The following is a 21,523-nucleotide window of genomic DNA, read 5'->3' on the forward strand; positions in this document are numbered from 1 at the left end:
TGACTTGATTTTTGAATCATGCTGGCTAGATTCACATTTGGGTTGTAAAGAGGAGTTTGACCACATCAGACTGATATTTTATTTCTAAAATCTGAAGTCCACCTGAGTGACTCAATAATGAGGAAATGGTGACAGTATGCTGACCAATATGGAGACAGAAAAACCATTAAGAGGCAGGTTAAAGGAGACAGCAGCCCTCCAACTGCTCTGAATACAGAAGCTAACCTATTAAGGGATGGTCATTTAATGTGAATCCACAGAAAGCATTTAAGATTATTAATTTATTCATTTTTAGTTGAAAGGCATATTTTACTGAGAGAAGAGAATGATGCGCCATCTGCCAGTTCACTCTCCAAATGCGCACATGTGTAGAGCTGAGCCAAAGCAAAGTCAGGAGCCAAGAACTTCCTCTGGGTCTCCTACACGGGTGCTAGGGCCCAAGCAACCAAGCCGTTCTCCATCATTCCGCCATGCCATAAGAGGGATCTACATCAGGCATGGAGCAGTCAGGACACAAACCAGTGCCCATATAGGGTGCCACTGCCACAGGTGGAAGATCAACCTAATTCACCATCTCACTGACCTCCCCAAAAAACCCCTTTGCCTCCAGTTGAGTCTTATGTTAATCACCCTGCTAACAGTGCACCTTTTCTGTTGGGAACCAGTGGCATCAGCTGTGACCACAAGGAACAGGACTCATGAGAAGGGGAGTCAGCACACCTTCTCTCCTTTACCCAGCCAATTTAATAACATCTCCATAAAATAGCAGAGATCATGATGACTGAGAGTGGTCAGGCGTAGAGGAAAAACCAGACTAGTAAAGCATGAAAGTAAAAATTGCGGGACGCCAAAAAAGGATATAAAATGAAGTATGGCAAAGTTCTGACCTCAAATCAAGCCTTTCCGAGGACTGAGGAAGAGGCAACAGGAGCTGCTTAGTCACTTGATAGCCGTTTGCTGCCTCACTTGCTTTCATGACACACAGCTCATAAGGAAACGTTGCCAAAGACTCAACCAGACACTCACTTTCAGTTTCTTCAGTTACCTCCCCTCCCATAGGTCCTTGTGTGAGACACAGAAATAATTTTAACACACTATTGCAATGAAAAAAAAAATGTTTTTATTAGCCAGAAGCCAGGTGCTCAGGGAGCTTCATGATTTCACCAGATTGGTGGAGAGCAGGGAGGGGAGCTTAGTGGTACTTGTGAGCCAGGGCATTGGCCACACCAGACACCACCTTCTGCCAGGCAGCCTGCACCTGGGGAGTGAATTCAGCGCCAAAGTGGTGGGACAGCACAACAACCAGCACGTTGCCCAGGAGCTGTGGGAAAGACGAGAGAAATGAACAGGGTTAGCACTGGGTCCCGCTTGGACTCAGATTACTCCATCCTTATCACAAATGGCGCATGTCGTTCTTACTTCAAAAATACAGGCAGAATGATGGCTAGGATTAACTGCTTCTACCAACAGGAATCTTCTTTCGCCAGCCAAAATTGACATGCAGAAATCTTATTTCATTTCACTGAATTATGGCAGTTATTGCTTAAAATTGTGCAAAGAAAGCTGGCCTTGCAAGCAAGTTTTGAAAGATATCATTTACATTGTGGCAAATAAACAAACACTTGACCAAGAGAGAAAAAAAAAAGTTGAAATGACAAACACAACATATAGTTTAATTAAAACTGGGAGATTAAAGAAAACAAGAAGAAGCAATGGCTGTGAATACAACAAAAATAAAGAAGAAATTAAGCCTCATTAGAATGCCACCGTGATGCAAGCAAATGTCACTTTTCCTTTCTAAACACTCTTTGAACTATGACCTCTCTGTAGCACATTGATTTAATCACAGGAGAAACAAATAGGATGAGAATGGTGGAGGGACTCCAAACACACCTTGAAGTTCTCAGGGTCCACATGCAGCTTGTCACAGTGCAGCTCACTGAGCTTGGCAAAGGTGCCCTTGAGGCTGTCCAGGTGATGCAGACCCTCGCTGAAGGCATTCATCACCTTCTTGCCATGAGCCTTCACCTTAGAATTGCCCATAACAGCAGCGGCATTGGACAGGTCACCGAAGGACTCGAAGAACCTCTGGGTCCATGGGTAGACAACCAGCAGCCTGAGAAAGGAAAAATGGCCAGCAGAGAGAGAGGAAGTCAGTCCCTGGTGGCAAAGAAGGACACTGACTCTGTTTCCACAAACACAGTTCCATTCAGCTGCCTTAAAAAGTGGATACCAACCTGCCCAGGGTCTCACCACCAACTTCATCCACATTCACCTTGCCCCACAGGGAGGTGACTGCAGACTTTTCCTCACCGGAAAGCTGCACCATGTTGTCTGTTAGAGGGGCTTGCTAGTAAACACAGCTGTGTCAAAAGCATATATTTTTTGTGAGTAAGTCTGATAGATATAAAAACTACTGCCACAGTTTTTTTTTAATCACACAAATGAGAAATTTGGGCACAGAAATTGGAGAAGATTTCCTAGTTGAATAACCACTTAAGAATATGTGTGTGGATCTCTGTTTGTGTCTCCAAAACATTCAAAATAATTACAAAAATAGATTGGACGTAACTTTTCCCATAAGTATGATATGTACATCTTCCACTGCTTTGGATTAAATCCTGCCGCTAAGAAAAAAAATGCTTATCTATTGTTTGTTTGTTGTTGCTGTTATTGTCCTATTTAATTATCTAACCAGATAAATGAACTTCAAAATACAGAATAAATATGAATAAAATTTGTTCTATGGAGTGTTACTCTGTATAGAAATGTAGACATGAAACTGCAGACCTTCCAAGACAGGGAAAAAAACAGTCGTACCAAAATTCAGCTACTTGCCAGAATTGTAGTACTGGAGGACACAACAGTCAGTTTCTGATGTGACATCCTGATTCTCCCTGTGCAATTTAAGAAAGTGTTGGGAGGAAGGAACCTAAGAAGACATTTACAGCCTGAGCCAACTTTACTTTTTCCTCAGCCACTAAGAAGGCTGTTTTAGAAACACTGCTTTGAACAAGATGCCCCAGCGTCTCTCTTTTCTCTGTATGTTATGTTTAACCTGACTGCTTTGGTAAAGCTCACCCTTCTGTCTTCACAGCTCTTGTATCTTTCCCCCCTTGTGATACATGATTACCTTCTGGGGCTAGGAGAGACTTCTGAAGAGTAGAATTGTGCTTATCTCTGTTTAAAAAAATCTGGAAAAAAGCAAAGGAACAAGCATTTCTGGGCTCATCGAGCATCTCAGCATTCCCACTGGCCTGCTGGTCACTCCCCCAACTTGCCAGCATCCCCCTCCCTAAATCTCCTTTTCCTTTTAGGATGGAGGGAGCCAAGCTGTTACTTACCATGGACCTGTATCTGAATTCAGTCACCCAGTGTCCAGAATGGCCTTTCCTTGTAGGCATTATTGACAACAAATATCTGACAGAGTGCTCCTGTCCTTTCTCTCAAACTCCAGTTACACAAAGACTTTCTGATTAACAAGAAAAAGCAAAAACTGGTTCTCTGATTTTAATTGCCCTAAGAATACTCACAGGCATCCATTTTAATTGCTCCATTATCCGGATTTCTTTCTCCTTAATGACCAGAAGACGGACATTCTCTTGTGCTGGTACCAGCAGCCAGTGCTGCCATCCTGGGTTCAGGGAGGGTTTGCTGCTTTGAGAGTTGCTACGTACCATGAGTACAATGTGAACAGACTTTTCTATTACATATAACCCTGTAGAAATAACATGCAAGTTGCAAGGCTATCAAATGTTCTTGCAGAATGGGTGTAGTAAGTTATGAGAAAGGATAGTGATCACTGTGTTTATGTCCAGGGTCTCATTCTCAGATTTAGCCCATACAAATGATGTCCCAGAAAGCCACTAAGACTCACTGCTGCCCTCCCCAGTGTGAGCTTGCTTCTGCTCTATGAGGGATGCTAGGTTGTATCTGCTCAGCTTCATCTCCAGCTCCAGGAGCTCAACACACACACACACACACACACTGGTCTCAAAAAGAAAAGAGAAGAGAAGAAAAGAAAGGAAAAGGAAAGAAATGAGAACAGAAGAGAAGACAAGAGAAGAGAAGAAAAGAAAAGAAAAGAAAAGAAAAGAAAAGAAAAGAAAAGAAAAGAAAAAAGAAAAGAAAAGAAAAGAAGCAAAAGGAAAGGAAAGGAAAAGAAAAGAAAAAGACAGAGAGGCATAAGTTCACTTCCTTTGTTCTACTCTGGTGAATTTTCCTGATCTCTTGCTCTAAGCAAGGATAGGCCTCATCCCACTACGCTCACAAGCGTTAAGCTCTGATTGAAGAACCGTGATCTTCATCTGTAGGAATGTGAAGTTACAGGTTGCAAGAATGACACTCACCGTGTGTGATTTGGTGTTCTACTTTCAATTCCTAAGTGTAACATTTCCACAAACTATTCTCTGTCTACCTGGGCTGAACATAGTCTAGCTACTCGCTACAGCCCTGTTGCTCAGATGCATGGTATTGCAGCTTAGTGTCTTCTCAGCTTAAATGAAATCAAATGGTACTAAGAAGATCAAAGCTTACAGAAATAAGGCACACATGCACAAACAGTTATGAAATTATGGAAAAAGCAACTTCATTTATTAGGGAACAGTCATGTAGCTCACAAAGAATAATAAAGTTAACTTAGATGTACTTTAGCTAGAATGCAGGGATTCTTTGAATTCTTTCTGAAAATATGAAATTAATGTTTTTTTCAAAAACTTATTTATTTAAAACTCATATTTACAGAGCAAGGAAGAGGCAGAGACACACACACAAACAGAGAGAGAGAGAGAGAGAGAGAGAGACCTTCCATCCTTGGGTTTGCAACTGAGAATGATGTACTGGTTGGGGCTGCTCTGGCCGCAGCCAGGATCCTGGAATCTTCACAGCTCTGCCTCAGCCTTGACCTGCTGAACTGTAAATTCACTGACAGCACAAGACTGCCAGATGTTTTGGTGCTGGTTGGTGTGGACGACACTCACAGTATCTGGTCAAGGGGGAAACTTGAGCACAGCAGGCAAAGGAATATGGTTGCCAGATTTCCATTCTTCAGAATACAGAGAGAGAATGATGGACAAGAACTTGCCTTGGAGGGGAGAGGAGAGAGCCACTCTGCTCAGCCTGGCTCTTCTTCAAGGAAAACCCAGTGTACCTGAACCTTGCGAGGGGTTTTCTAAGCTCAAGGGGATAAACGTATTCTTTCTGATTGCCCTGGAATAGCTATGTTTCAGAGATGTGACTCTGTGGGTCTTGAACAATCGTTTTGGTGCCTCTCCATCAACTGGTTCACACCCCCCATGAACAGCAGCAGAGCTGTGAGCTAGGAACCTGATGTAATATCACAGTCTCTTGAGCTGTCTCCCTGGAGCTGCATTATCAAAACCTGGAAACAGGACCCAGAGCCACAGCTCCAACCCACAATACTGGGATCGTGCCAATTGGTATTTTAACAAGTCTGTCAAACTTCTATCCTGAATCTGTAGTCCTTAACAAATTCATGCATAAAACCTTCTTCATGTTTACTATGTACAATCACGTGAGTTAAAAAAAGGATTAAAACAACAAGAACAACCGAAAAGCCCTGGGCAGTGGCATTTGGTGAATGCTGGTAGTCTAGAATGCTAGAGTTCTAGTGGGGTCACATTTACACGACAGAAAGCTCCAGCTCCCATTGAAGTGTTCAAGTAGGCCCAAGTTAATTGATCAGCACATGTAGTATATTTAAAGAAATTCAAACATGGGTTAGTGGCCTGGGGTGACAGGCCAAGCTTCCACCTGTGATGCCAGCATTCCACATGAAGTAGAGTCCCAGTGGTTCTGTGGTTCTACTTGTGTTTTAGTTCCCTGTTAATGGCCTAGGAAGGCAACAGGAGACCTGGAAGATGCTACTGTCTCCTGGGTTCAAATTGACTCAGCTCTGGATATTGAGGTCATTTAGGGAGTGAACCTAGGGAAGTTTTTAGACTCCCACCACCTACCCAAACTTAGCCCAGAAGCAACAAAAGACCTGAACGAACGCATAACCGAAGCAGAAACTGGTTTAGAAGCAGAGTGGGGACCTGAGTTCAGATTCTCTAATATGAGATGTGGGCATCCCAGACACTGCACAAAACATCTGCCCCCCATCTTTCCTTTTTGCATGCAGATGTATGATGTAATAGAGAGCCAACCATTCCAGTACTCAGACAGTCCTATGAGAGGCAGTCTCCAGAGACAGTCAAGAAAGACTTGGATCTACCCCTCCTCAGTTCCTGGGGTTTTTGTTAAACGGATGAAAGCTGTAATGACTCAGAACCTGAGTTCTGGACTCAAATCTCCAACTCCCAACATCCCATTGCCCTGACAGGGGATGGCCATTCCCACTCCACTCATGAGAGTGTTATGCCCTTGGAAACTCTATAACTGGACTCCTTTGGAAGAGTGAAAATCACCAGGAAACTGAAGTCTCCCTCAAGCTGAGTGAGAGTGCCATTCTGATAAGCACAGGTAAGGTAAGGCAGTAATCAACCCCACTATTATGTCACAAGCTACGCAAATCATAGTGAGATGGGAAGCTTTAGGGTTCCCAGCAGAGCAAATGACTCTGAAAAGCAGGGTTATTTCTATTTCCTGGAGACTTTTAAAGACTCAGTACTGCGTATAGCCAGCAACCATGACATCTCTGTCCAGACCCGTGAGTCTACAGCCTGCTTTCTTTCCTGGAGAAGATTTCCATGTGTGGGCTTCTTCACTAATGAAAGAGATTACAGGAGGTATGACAGCGTCAGATTCTGTTCAATTACCTTGAAAATAGAAGGATGGATTTTTCACCATTTCCAATTCATGCAATGCCATAATACACTTCAACAGCAGAATGTTGGACTTGTGACTATTGCCGAAGGTCTATGCTTTGTAATAATATGGTAGATATAGGGTGGCAGAGAGCAAAAGAGAGGAAGAGGAGATGGAGGTGAAATCCTTATACCTACAAAACCTTATCATGGAAAAATAATGACAACATTTAAAAAATACAAAAAAGAGAAATCTTAAAATTCTGTGATGTGTAAGCAGTTCCTTTATTTTGCTCACAGCTGCTTGAATCACATGTTGCAGACATTTACATTTACAAAATCTTATGAAATATACATTACCTCATAAAAGATGACCTACTTTGTAATTATGTTTGGCTTCACATTCCAGCTCCATGAATATGTAGTAGAATATCTTTGGGTAAACTAACTGAATAATCTTAGCTTATTTTCCTATCTGTGCGGTAAGTATGACTACCCACTACATACTCTCTTTTTAATGCTAGCAATACAATGCAAAGAATCAGTATAGTTAAGTATATGCTCAATTCATTCAGGTTTACATTCTTTTACTGTAGATATGGACAAAGGAGTAATGTGAGATTGTTATTGTTGTTGTTATTGCTATTGTATTAGTATAGTCCACTTATTATTCTCATCCAAAGCATATGTAGAATATTTGAGGATTAATATAGTTAACAAAATTAGACCACTAGATTTATAGTGATTTAAGATTTGTTTTCAATATGATAAGACTATTTACTAGAAAAAAAATAACACTCTGACATTCTCCATTTCTCTTTTTCTTTATTAATTAACTGAAAAATAAGCAAATATATATAGAAAGTGCACTGTGTGAGAATTTGTAGTATAATGAAAATATATATCATCAGAAATATAAAATACAGTTTTGTAAAGTTTAAAGAACAGGTATATGTAATTATCAGAGAGACACCAAGAGTAATATGTTCTGCTCCTTTCTATTCATCACCCATGTCAGACTCTTTCTAATGTATTGATCACTTTAGATTACATTCTATCAGTAAGCATAGAATTTTTTTTATTATTTTATGATATAGTTCCATAGCTTCTGGGATTTGTTGCCCCACTTCCTAAGTTTCCCTTCCCTCCCCATTGATTTCCCTTCTAGTATTACATTGGGTGGTACTGCACAAACAATCATATGTCTATCAGGAAAGCATAAAATTTTATAAATTTCTAAAACTAAATGTAATTACATAATTTACAAAATGCATGCATGTTTTGTGTACATTTCAATATCAATGAAAGCATCTTGCATTAATTTAATTTGAATGTATTTTAAATCATTTCATATAAATATATCCTATTACATTTAAGCTTAGCTGAATACATCATAATGTTACTGCCTTTTAAACTTTACTGTTACATTGTAGGGAATTCTGAATGATTCAGTTTTTGCTCTAGCATTAACAGTTTTCCAACAATAACTGTTTAGGTTTCCTTGTGAATATATGGAAATTATTCCCTAGGATCATAAGTAATTTTTTTTTCTGCTAAAATGTTTATTTTTAGATGGTTACTGCACTTTTTCTCTAAAAGCTGTTTCCTTACGAATCAATTTAAGAGCTACTCTTTAACTCATACCTAGTGCCTGTTGTCATGAATCTCAAGCTCTATTGGTTAGAGGTATAAATTTTTAAATTTCTGGATTGTGAGTAAAGACGAGGACTGCTTGAAATGATGGGATATTTAACCTTTTTTATTGTTATTAACATTGTATTATGTGATACAGTTTTATAGGCACTGGGGATCCCCCCACCCCTCCTTACCCTTCCCCGCATGGTGGATTCCTCCACCTTGTTGCATAACCACAGTTCAAGTTCAGTTGAGATTCGTTCCTTGCAAACATATATCTAGCATAAATTCCAGCGTCTTATTGTCCAGATAAGTTCAGTGGCCTCTTGTGGAGACCTTCTCTAGTCTGAAGATAGGGCTAACAGAGTAATGATCCGGTCAGTTAAAAGCCCCAACAAAACCTCAGTATCAATATACAACATTATGGAATTAATTGACATAGTATTGGGTAAACAATATGTTAAAAATAATGCAAGTTCCATTCTTCGAAACATCTGGGTTGAGACAGTATCAATGACAGGTTCAAAAAATAACCAACAACCAAACAAAAATTACAAGTTAAATCAAGGCAAACATGTGGTATCTAATCTTTTGGGATTCGCTCATTTCCCTTAGCATTATAGTTTCCAGTTGTGCCCATTTAGCCACAAAGAACTGCATTTTGTTTTTTTTAATAGCTGAGTAGTATTCCATGGAGTAGATGAACCAAAGCTTTCTTATCCAATCTTCTGCTGATGGGCATTTCGGTTGCTTCCATGTTTTTGCAATTACTGATTGTGCTGCAATGAACATAGGGATGCATGTTGGTTTGTCGTAAAACAGGTGTTTTGGATATATTCCTAGGAGTGCAATTGCTGGGTCATATGGTATGCATATTTTGAGTTGTTTGAGTGTCCTCCAGACTGATTTCCATAAAGGCTGTACCAATTTGCAGCTCCACCAGCAGTGGAGTAGGGTTCCCTTTTCCCCGCATCCTCACCAGCAAGCGTCGTTGGTGTTCTTGTTTAGGTGGGCCAATCTAACTGGTGTTAGGTGGTACCTCATCGATGTTTTAATTTAGATTTCCCTTATTGCCAGGGAGCTGGAACATTTTTTCATATGTTTGTTTGCCATTTGGACTTGTTCCTTTGTGAAATGTTTGCCCATTTCCCGTGCCCATTTCTTGAGTGGCTTGTTTGTTTTGGTTTTTTGGTTGTTTTGAAGTTCTTTGTATATCCTGGAAATTAGCCCCCTATCGCCTATATAGTGTGCAAAGATCTTCCCCCACTCTGTGGGTTGCTTTTTTACTTTGTTGATTGTTTCCCTTGCTGTGCAGAAACTTCTTAGTTTGATGCCAGTATGTGATACTGGCATCGCAGGCAGAAGCGTAACTCACTGCACCACAATACCAGCACCTTACCATACTAGTTTCCTTTATGTAACATGTTCAATTATTTTCCTTGGGAAAAAACATGTTTAAAATCTGTGAAGAAATGCAAAAAATGGGAAAATAATCTAAGTTTAAATTATGTAGGAACTATGAAAATCTTCACAGAATCACAGAGGAAAAAAAGGATACATAAATTTCTTTTAAGATGAACAAAATAGAAAGAATATAAAAATGCATTTGATTGGTAAGTTTACACATACCTAACTGCAAACTGGAGGCAAAGGAAAGAGTTTGGCCTAGTTAGTGCTAATTTTCACTCAGCACAGAGCTCACCTACTGACAGTAAATACATTGGGGAAAAGCTAGTTAGCAGATAAAGGCTCACATCTGTATTTGTGCCTTTAGGGATTTAGGTGTTATCAGTGTTCATAATACAAGTGATGATTATGATAATTTAATATTATATACAGAGTAATCCCAATACTGTCTATTTACACAAATATAAAAAGTGGCTCATAATTAGAGCAATTTACCATTATCCAAGAATGAGGACTCTGGAATGAGTGGGCCAGAATACATGTCATTCATTTACTGATACTGAGTTAATTCCTCTTATCCAATTTTTAAAAAGATTTATCTGGAAGACAGAGCGACAGAGCAAGAGGCAGAGAAACAGAGAGAGAGAGAGAATCAGAGACAGATCCTCTATCTGCTAACATACTCCCCAAGTGGCTATAAAAAGCTGGGACCAGACTGAAATTCAGGTCTCCCACAGATGTTGGAGGAAATCTCAAATTTAGGCCATTGTCTGCTACCTTTCCATGGGCATTAGCAGGAAGCTGGATTAGACCAGAGCAGCCAGGAATTGAGCAACTGTTCTGATATCAAATGCCGAAGTTACAAGGGACGGCTTCATTTGTTGTGCCGCAATGGCAATTCAGCCTAAACAATTTGCTTAGTCTCTCATCTTAAAGCAAGGATAAAACATATAAAATTTTAATACATGGAATGCTGTCAGAGCAACTGACTCGATCCGTAGTTGAAGAATTTAGAAATGCACACAATTGCAGTGTTATGTAACATCTCAATAATCTGGCCTCACTGTATCTCTGGTCATAAACAACATTTCCTACACTTTGCAAAGCTTCCTTGACACATACACTCGATTACTTCTGTGTGAAAATATACATCCCCAAGTGACTTGAAATTCAAACAACTAGTGTAAGAAACTTTGGACATGGAACTTCAGTGACAGGTTAAGGGGCTAAGACATAATTTATCATTGCAATTTAATACCTTCAATGGACTCCTGTATAAAACAATATTCAGAAAATCTACAAAATGTTTGTGCTGTGAAAAATCAACACATAGATTTCAAAATTACTTATACAAAAACAACATCTTTAAAGTTCATTTTCATGACTCTTTTTAATTTTGATTTTTCATGATACAGTTTCTTAGGCTCAGGAATTTCCCCTTCCACCCTTCCCTTATCTCCTCACCCACTCTGTTTTCCCTTATATTACAACAATAGTATAATTTTTCAACAAAAGTCACAAGCTCATCAGTTAGCTATTTAAGTATATCACGGCATTGTAAGTGTAGACAATGGTAGAAAGCCATTATTCAGTCTCTCTGGATAAATATATGTATATACAGGTTTACATATATATCTACCGATTTTGTATTTTGCATGAAGGTTGTCTAATATCAAAGAAAAGCATATTGTTCCACCAGAGAAAAAAAATTTGTCCCTTTTGAATTGGCTTATTCCACTGAGCATAATGGTCTATAGCTGGGATCATTTTATGTCAAATGGTAGGATTTGTTTATTCCTCTTTCAGTAAGCATCTGGGTATTTCCATTTCTTTTCTATGATATATTATGCCATTGTAAATACAGACTCATAGGTCCCTTTGTCATATGCAGATTTCATTTCATTTGGATATATTCCCAGAAGTGGGATAACTGGCTCATATGCCATTTCAATCTCATAAGGACAAATATCATCTCGTCTTTCTGATACAATGCAAACTTCATGCAAAATATAAGATCAGTAGCCTTTCGATACTGTTTTTGCTAAAACTCATATGTTTTGATATTTTCTTATTTTCATTTCTTCAAAATAACTTTTTTTTAATTAAAATATTTCCTGACTCATATGTATGATCATACAGTAGTACCATTCTCTCCAAGATTTTTTGTTTTCTTTTTTAATTTTTTAATTGATACATTGGTCATTCAGTAACACATTATTCAATTCCATGCTGTTACAAATTTTTTTAACTTTCTTCCTGTTGCTGATTTTGTTTTATGGCTATGGCTTTTAAGGGAATGTATAGTAACTGTGTAATAGATACCATCATATCCAGGTGCGAAGATATAATGCACTATGCATCTCTATTTCTGAACCAAAGATGGAATCCAAATGAAAATGTTAAATATGTCTTGACAATGTAATGCTGTACTTATGCCATGTCTGTACCCACAATGTCAGGATAAATATAAATAGTAGAATGATGGACTTATGATTGCTCATGAAGACGCCTACTATTGTAATGATATAGGGGAAATCAGTGGAATAGGGAGGGGATTTGGGAAAGGGTTAAGGGACAATTTGAACTACATTGAATTTGTTCTCTTTATATTAATACCACATTAACATGAAAAAATAAGAGACTCAACAAATTGATATGAAAATGCTAGTACTCCAAATGAGTTATGAAACTCATATGAGAACATGACTGTCATCCCATTTTCACTTTTCTATGTATGTGTATGGTGTGCAGCTTTAAAGATATGTAAATCAATGCACAGTATACATATGTATATAGTACGTTTTGTATACATACAGCATGATAAATAGTACTAATGAGTGAAAACATTCTATATAAAGTATGGCACATGCTAAAAAAATGAACAAAGTTTCTTTGTGAGGTATGCCTTTCTCAAAATATGTTTGTGAGAAAAAACTTTGGTGGAAAGTGGAAATACATTATTTTAATTCAATGAAAATTGAGCCTAAGAACTTCAAGTTATAAATTCATTCAGAATAAATTTTAACATATTGGGGATACCTGATATAAAACTGGATGCACAGTCCTTACTTCTCTGAAAAATATTGTAATACCTGATATTCCTTTTATAGAGATCGTGTGAATAACAGTGGAAAGTTTCTACAAGGTCTTGTATTTTCATGAAAATGATGCCGGGAATGTTTTTATGACTTACATGAAATTGTTAACACATAATATGAGTATGTTATTTTTTATAATACCCACTTATTTTGACAATTAAGTAAAATAAATGTAAGAATAAGCAATGAACATGGAAAATGTGCAAAATACATCTCTAATTAGGTAGTAACTCCCCAAACTGATGGGAATTTTCTTGCACTTTACCAAGAAGGTAGGAAGGAAGAAAAGACAAAAGAAAAGAAAAAAGGAGGTAGAGAGTTAGGGAAGGAGAAAAAAAGAGATGTTTAGGAATTATCAACTTTTAATTAATTATCAGAATTCATATATTTTTTTCAGAAAGATTAAGAAGATGAAACTAGGGAGAGAGAAAATCAGAAAAAAAATCCATATACCATCATTGTATGCAAGACCTGGGAAAAAAGTTGATTATGTAACACTGCCATTAAAGGTGTCAGCATATAGAACAAGGATGAGTTAAAGAGGAAGTGATTGACCATTTCATGAAATAATATATGTATCAATCAGAATGTCTTAAGATTATTAGAACTTCACTAGGTCAATTTAAGAAAAAATAAAATTATTAAATTCAATGCTACATTAAATGTTATAAGAATAAATAAATTTAGGAATATGTTGGGATGATTAGATTTAAATTATTGGTGTACAAATTAGTTGGAAGCATCATGTAGAACATCTTTACTCCATTAATTGTGTTTCTTTCCCCATCAGGGATCACTCATCTAAAGTGCTATATACATAGTGAATTGAAAATTGATGAAAATACTTGCAAAAGAAATATACACATATGTTTAATATTCCCTAATTTACCTTTAGGTATACCTAAAAATAAGCTTTCTGGTCACTTGGAGTAAGTGTGAGAATCAAGCCATGGACCATGAACTTACATGATACCATGCTCTTTCCAATGACACCCGATTTCACCCCTCCTCCTTCTTGCTGCTGGGCATCCCAGGACTTGAAGCTCTTCACATCTGGATCGGTTTTCCGTTTTGTGCTGTATACATGATTGCACTGATAGGCAACTTCACCATTCTCTTGGTGATCAAGACAGACAACAGCCTACACCAGCCCATGTTCTACTTCCTGGCCATGTTGGCTACCATCGACTTGGGACTCTCCACAGCCACCATCCCTAAGATGCTGGGGATCTTCTGGTTCAGTCTCAGAGAGATTATCTTTGGTGCCTGCCTTATGCAGATGTTCTTCATCCACAATTTCACTGCCATGGAGTCCACAGTCCTCCTGGCCATGGCCTATGATCGCTATGTGGCCATCTGCAACCCCCTTCGATATAGCACCGTCCTCACCAACAAGGTTGTTTCTATGATTGGTCTTGGTGTGTTAGTGAGGTCATTTATTACTGTTATTCCATTTGTGTTTCTGATACTACGATTGCCCTTCTGTGGGAATCATGTCATTCCCCATACCTACTGTGAGCACATGGGACTTGCTCGTCTCTCTTGTGCTAGCATTAAGATCAACATTATTTATGGTTTATGTGCTATTGGAAATCTTGTGTTTGACATTATTGCCATTGCTCTTTCTTATGTTCATATTCTCCGTGCTGTTTTCCGTCTTCCTTCCCGAGAAGCCCGACTCAAGTCCCTCAGTACATGTGGGTCTCATGTTTGTGTAATCCTTGCGTTCTATACACCAGCTCTCTTTTCTTTTATGACACACCGTTTTGGCAGGAATGTTCCCCGTTATATCCACATACTTTTGGCCAACTTTTATGTTGTAGTGCCACCAATGCTCAATCCTGTCATATATGGAGTCAGAACCAAGCAGATCTATGATGGTGTGAAGAAGTTATTACTGCATAAACTAGGAATGGAAAAGGGATAAATATCACTTCATATATCTGTAGTTTCATATGTAATTTTACGAAAATTCAGACGTGTCCTGTAGTATTTAAATGCATCGAGTTGCCACCTACTTTTTCTCCACTTCTTATTGTTTTCTTCTTTTTCCATTTCATTTTGATTTTGGCAGTTTGTACCAACTCTGTTTATTATTTTTAATATCTTCTTGATTTTTTATGTTAGATTGGAGTGTATCCATTTTTGGTAGAATAGCTAATACTTTTATCAATCAATATAATGACAAACATTTCGAGTTTTCAGGATGCTTTGGATAAATTGTGACACTATGACTTTTTAGAAACTTTTAGAACTTACAGATTTTAGACTTAGCAAGCTCGATTCAGAAGGATAGTTTGTCCTTCAATTGTTTAATAACATTACAATTTTCTTTTTGCCTCTCCTTTCAAGAAGCATGAGGTTTGCACTCTGTTAGAATCATACACATTCCACACAACGATTGTGGTTTTCCAATAGTCAAGCTCCTTAGATTTAATATAGATGATAGATAAGTAGATGATTAATAGATAGATATGCATATACATAGACAATTGAACAAAACTCATGGGTTTTTCACAATAATAATTATTTTCTTGTGATTCCTTATGGTAGTTTTTACTGCATGATTTGTTTTGATTTTATACAAAAAATTTAGAAAAAATATAGTCAATTCCTTTGACATGTCTGTCCACCTTGCTAAAGCTTTGTAGAAGAGATCATTTTCAGCTCTTTCTGTTAGTAAAAATATATTAGAAGATATTTTCAAATTACCTACTTTTTCACTTATAAAGCATCATTTATATAGCCTGTTTCTCCTTGTCTCCTTTAAATTTTCACATGTATGGTTATTATTATCACATACAGTCAATGTTCATTCTAATGTTCTCAAATGCTTCCTGGACTTTTACTATTCATTTCTCTCTGCTTCCGCTCCATTAACACCCTGAACAAGCTGTTCATTATCACCAGACCTCAGTCTCAAGTCCTTGGGCAATCGCTGCCAAAAAATTGTTATGAAAATTGCATGTGGGCCCGGCGCGGTGGCACAGTGATTAAGGTCCTCGCCTTGCACGCCCGGGATCCCATATGGGTGCCAGATCTATCCCAGCAGCCCCGCTTCCCTTCCAGCTCCCTGCCTGTGGGGTGGGAAAAGCAGCAGAGGACGGCCCAAAGCTTTGGGACACTGCACCCGTGTGGAAGACCTGGAAGAGGCTCCTGGCTTCGGATCGGCATAGCATTGGTCGTTGCGCTCACTTGGGGAGTGAATCATCGGACGGAAGATCTTCCTCTCTGTCTCTCCTCTCTGTATATCCGCCTTTCCAATGAAAAAAAATAATAAAAAATAAATCTTAAAGAAAAAAAGAAAATTACATGTTGCTGGTGTCATTGAGTTTGTGGAACAGCAAGCAGCTCTTAGATTTGGTGGAATGGGCTGAATATATCCCTGCTTTCTCTGAACTACTACTGGCTGTTCAAGTGAAACTCCTGAGAACTCATGCAGGAAAATGATTACTGCTTGCAGCTACAGAGAGGTCCATGGTGTATAAGGATGTTTTGCTTTTGGGAAACAGCTACATAATTTAGGGCAACAGCTGTGAATCTGATCAATCAAGTTCTAGTTGAACTAATCAGGCCATTTGAAGAAATTCAGATTGATGACACCAAGCATGCTTGTTTGATCTCAACTCCACAAACGCCTCTCCTTGGCCCAGAACAAGCTTCTGAACAAAACCCGGACAAAATAGCTGTCATCTCGCATCAACCTCTCTACCAACAGAAGTGATTTTGAGAAAATTTTACTTCTGAAAAGCACTGCATAAATGTGAAAAGTTGGTCTTGAAGTATTTCAGTATGGTGCTTTTGGTTATCTCGTAGTCAAAGCTTTCATGTAGTGCTATTTTAAAATGATATCCATTTTCCTAGCTTTTGTGTTCATTTTGGGTTTTTTTGTGTGTGTGTGCTCTGCATAAAACTTCACATACAACTGGTATATGTTTGTGGCTGAAATTGTTTATATAGTGCTTTTTTCCAACTTTGTCTATACCGTGCTTGAACCAATTGAATCCTACATACTACTTTCACTTGTTTCCTTAACATTAAGCCTGTAAATAGTTGCTTTATTGTGATGTGATGCAAAAGTAAGAATGCATTTTAAAAAGCAGAATAACAAATGAGAAATCTCAGGTTAATATAAAGTGAACCAAGTGTTTGTGAATAAACTTGCAGATTAGAAAAATAAAGCCATGGCATAAAATAGAGTATATGTCTTTGAAGAAGAATTGTGTGCATTTTGTGACAGAGATGCATCTCTTTGGTCCGTAGTTGAATGACCAGGTAATCCTTGAAACTGAGGGTGTACTAACGGAGAGCATGCTCATTTTGTCAGTAGGAAGCAGGCTAACCTGTAACAAAGAGCTTTCCAATATAATGGCCCCATCAAGGGAAGCATTCATTCCTTCTGAAACAATCTAGAAATGTTCATCCACAGAGCAGGAAGTAGTGCATGGACACCACAGCATGACAGGGAGACATGAAGCGTGGAAAGCCTGTGCTAGGTAAAGCTCTACAACTCGAGCAGAAAGCGAACTCTGGCCAAAAGCCTAGGAGGAACCTATTAGCCATCCCGCACATATGTGCCTCAAGCAGTCCTCACAGAACCCCCATTAGGCAGGTATTAGCATCTCTTATAAATAAGAAACCTTTAGCTTGGTGGATTAAGGGTCATAACCATAGTTTATAAACCTAAAAAATAAGAAAGACACTGAATGAGATAAGAAAAAAAAATGCAGCAAAGGGGACCGCCAACACTCAACAAGCAGGAGGTTTTGTGCTAATATCTCCAGCACAGGCTGTGACAATCCTCCTGGCTTGATCTCTTCTGTGTTTGTTCATACTTTAATGTGAAATCTCATCATGGAGCTTGTTCCTATCCCGTTACTTCTGGAATGTTTTCATGATGGATATTTTCAAGTTTACATAGGAAAAAGAGAAAATATTCTTCACAAACAGAGAACACCAACTCAAGAAATCGCTTTCACAATTGAAGATTGTGGTACCTTACAGCAGATAGGAAGAAGTAAGGAAATGCAAAGGCTGAGGCAAACCAAGCTGGAGAAGGGCTGTTGTTTTACAATACACCAACTATGATCCTCACACTGGTAAGGAATACTTTGCAATGAAAACACCAATGTTGAGTTCATGTCTGACCTACTAAAAACATGCTCAGGAGGAAGTAAAATATAAATTTCTCAGCTATTTTCCCTTAGGTAATCAATTTGTTGAAGATTTACTCATCTGAAGGGCAGCCTAGGTACAGAGAGAGAAAAGGGGAGAGATTTTTCATCTGCTGGTTTACTCTTTAAATGGCTACAATGGCCAACGGCCAGGATTAGGCCAAGTCAATGCCAGAATCCGGTAGTTTCATTCATGTCTCCCTCTGCGTTTCCATGCACATTAGCTATGATTTGGAAAAAGTGGAGCAGCTGAGGCTCTAACCTAATGGGATTCTAGCATTGAAGGCAACTTAACACACTGTGCCACAATGTCAAGCCCTCACTCCCATTTCTCATATAACCAAATGTTATCCACCAAATGTTATGTTATATTTTGTTCATTTTGATGCATATATATTTTTAATATATTTATTTTAATATATCTCATATATATGTTAATAGATATATGTTCATCAGTTACTGGATGTTTGGCTTTAATATTTACCTCACATCATACATTAAAGTTAACTTAAAAAGTAATTATGGAGCCAAATATGGGACAAAATTAAAAACTCTCTGGGGGAACAGATATTCAATTAAGTTTCATTAGATAAGATTAGGCCAAATATTTTGCTTTTTTAATGCAAGACCAAAAGCAAAGATACTCAAATAACTTTAATGAAAGAATTTCTGAGTGAAAAATCATTTACTTGTAAAGAATGCCACATAAACTGAAAATATTAACCTGCTTGACTATAAAATTAGTTTTACGTTAAATAATACTGCTGTAAATATTTAAGTACATATTTTTATGGATGTTTGCATTACATTTTCTTGAGTATAGTTCAGTGAAAACTGTGGAATTAAAATAAATTTATGTTGAACATTTTAAGAAAAAAATCATGCTGTTTTCACAGTATATAGCTAATGTTTGAGGCTGTCAATTTTCTGAATCTTCAATAATGTATGTCTTCTTTTTTAATTCATTCTAGTGTTTATTAAATGATTTAGCACTCTGCTTTCAATCTGTGACCCCTAAAAATTAAGTGTGCTGAGCAACTCCTTATGTGAATCAGAGAGAAATTTCTATTCAAGCCCTCAATTTATTTTTCTTGTACTATACATATTTTAATTGCTGAGCGCGGGTTTTCTTTCTATTTATGTGTTCTAGAATCAGTTACTTTAATTCTAGTCAGAACTTAGAGCAAGGAACTGAACCCAGGCACTCGAATATGGCATACAAATATCTTGGCTAATGAACTAAATGCCCACTATCTAAGCATACCTTTAAATTCATTTTTCCACAATTTTAAATACTTTTGTTATACCCCATTTTAATTTAGCTTATTTGGAGGGAGGAAGCAGTCCAATTTATATCTTTGGCATGTAAATATTAGGTTTTCCCAGCACAATTGATTTGAAGGATTATTCCTCATTGTGTTACCGTCATAGAATTATCAAAAAAAAAAAAAAAACCTGGAAGGGCTCTGTGTACTTATCTTTGAAACATCAGACTGTTCAATTAACTATGAAGACTGTTGAATTATTGAAAATATAAGTGGTCATTTTACATGCTTTCATTTCTGATTTTAAAGGTAGATTTGATCCAGTTAACAGCAATTTAGAAGAAAAGGATGCAAAAGAAAACCAGGAAAAATAAGAGGGAAAATGTCCTAAAATGTGAATAAGAAAGTAAATGCAAATTAATTTCATTCTGTTGGAAAATAAAGTTAAACAGGATAGTTAAAATTTTAATAATGTCCATTACAAAAGAGATAAAATATCCTGAAAAACTTACAAATCTACAAACATCAGCAAAGTGAGTAGATTTAAAGGAAGAATTAAAGAAAATAAAGGGAAGTATGAAAGTTCAAAAAGAGAGAAAATAAACAGCAATAGAATATATGATTTTACAAAATTCCCCAGGAAGTACATGAACACCTGGAGGCTGAACAACTGCTACTAAATGAACAATGTATCAGAGAAGAAATAAAGGACAAGATCAAAATATTTATGGAAACCAATGAAAACTCAAATACAACATTCCAAAACTTGTGGGACACCACCAAGCCAGTGTTGCATGGTAAGTCCATAGCAATCGGCACCTACGCCAAAGCCCAAGAAAGATACCAATTACAAGAATTAAACACCTACCTCTAGAAATTAGAGAAACAGCAACAAAATGACACTTCAAACAAAAGGAAACAAGATATCATCAAAACAAGGGAAGAAATAAACCAAATAGAAGTTGAAAAAACTATACACAAATTCAATGAACCAAAAAGCTGTTTTTTTGAGAAGATAAACAAAATAGACACCCCACTGGCCCAACTGACAAAGAAAAAACAAGAGAAAACGAGAATTAACAGCATCTAGGATGAAAAAGGCAACATAACTACTGACACCACAACCATTAAGAAAATAATCAGAAACTACTATGAACAACTATATTCCAACAAATCAGAAGATCACCAGGACATGGAAAGGTTCTTAGACTTCCACCACTTACCAAAAATTAGCCCAGAGGCAACAAAAGACCTGAACAAACCTATAACTGAAGCAGAGATCAAATCAGTGATTAAAGATCTCTCAATGAAAAAAAGTCCAGGTCCAGTTGGTTTCACTCCAGAATTCTACAAAACATTCCAAGCAGAGCTAACCCCATCCTCCACAAACTCTTCAAAGCAATAGGAAAGGAAGCAACCCTTCCAAACTCATTCTATGAAGCCAACATCACCTTAATCCCAAAACCGGATAGAGAACTAACAGAGAAGGAAAACTACAGACCCATCTCCCTGATGAATATTGATGCTAAGATTCTCAACAAAATCCTAGCCAACAGAATTACAAAAAACATCAGAGAGATTATTCATCCGGATCGAGTAGGATTCATCCTTGGAATGCAGGGATGGTACAATATCTGCAAATCCATAAATGTGATACACTACATTCAAAAACTGAAAAACAAGAATCACATAATAGTATCAATAGACGCAGAAAAAGCTTTCAACAAAATCCAACACGACTTCAGGCTAAAAACCCTAACCAAGGTAGGCATAGAAGGAACAATCCACAACATAATCAAAGCAATATATGACAAACCCAATGCCAGCATCATACTGAATGAAGAAAAACTGAAACCCTTCCCACTGAGATCTGGAACAAGACAAGGATGTTTGGCTACAAGGAAAATACTGTTTTAAATGTTAAAAGCAATGCAGGGCTGGGGGCAGTGCAGTATACAGCAGGTTAATCCTCCCTCTGACAGCAGCATCCCACAGCTGCTCCCTTCTGATCCAGCTGCCGGCTTGTGGCCTGGGAAGGCAGCAAGGAGCATCCGCATCCTTGGGCCCCTGCACCCACATGGGAGTCCCAGAGGACACTCTTGGCTCCCGGCTTTAGATCAGCACATGATATCCAGATCATCCTAAGTTGTGACAAGTACATCAAATACTGCAAGATT

The 21,523-nt window shown here is 37.8% G+C and overlaps 2 protein-coding genes across 2 annotated transcripts; one reads left to right on the forward strand and one right to left on the reverse strand.

Annotated features, from left to right (window-relative positions):
* Positions 1-1,101: 1,101 nt before the first annotated feature.
* LOC121156001 (hemoglobin subunit beta-like) lies at positions 1,102-2,358 on the reverse strand. The gene is made up of 3 exons (XM_040979484.1): positions 2,238-2,358; positions 1,894-2,116; positions 1,102-1,321 (listed from the first exon to the last, which is right to left on the reverse strand). The coding sequence occupies exons 1-3, from the start codon at positions 2,327-2,329 to the stop codon at positions 1,193-1,195; spliced, it is 444 nt and encodes a 147-aa protein (XP_040835418.1). The 5' UTR covers positions 2,330-2,358; the 3' UTR covers positions 1,102-1,192.
* Positions 2,359-13,092: 10,734 nt separating this feature from the next.
* On the forward strand, positions 13,093-14,834 carry LOC121156006 (olfactory receptor 52E2-like). The gene is made up of 2 exons (XM_040979490.1): positions 13,093-13,125; positions 13,911-14,834. The coding sequence occupies exons 1-2, from the start codon at positions 13,093-13,095 to the stop codon at positions 14,832-14,834; spliced, it is 957 nt and encodes a 318-aa protein (XP_040835424.1).
* Positions 14,835-21,523: the final 6,689 nt, after the last annotated feature.

Source organism: Ochotona curzoniae, unplaced genomic scaffold (genome assembly GCF_017591425.1).
Source record: "Ochotona curzoniae isolate NIBS_2020 unplaced genomic scaffold, NIBS_Ocur_1.0 contig_3224, whole genome shotgun sequence".
NCBI lineage: Eukaryota > Metazoa > Chordata > Mammalia > Lagomorpha > Ochotonidae > Ochotona > Ochotona curzoniae.

Excerpts from the sequence above, each read along its gene's own strand:
- LOC121156001 (XM_040979484.1), bottom strand. The coding sequence starts at position 2,329 with ATGGTGCAGCTTTCCGGTGAGGAAAAGTCTGCAGTCACCTCCCTGTGG. Across the intron at positions 2,117-2,237 it reads GGTGGTGAGACCCTGGGCAG|GCTGCTGGTTGTCTACCCAT; the intron begins GTTGGTATCCAC and ends TTCCTTTCTCAG. Across the intron at positions 1,322-1,893 it reads TGGACCCTGAGAACTTCAAG|CTCCTGGGCAACGTGCTGGT; the intron begins GTGTGTTTGGAG and ends TCTTTCCCACAG.
- LOC121156006 (XM_040979490.1), top strand. The coding sequence starts at position 13,093 with ATGAACATGGAAAATGTGCAAAATACATCTCTA. Across the intron at positions 13,126-13,910 it reads ATGTGCAAAATACATCTCTA|CCCTCCTCCTTCTTGCTGCT; the intron begins ATTAGGTAGTAA and ends ACCCGATTTCAC.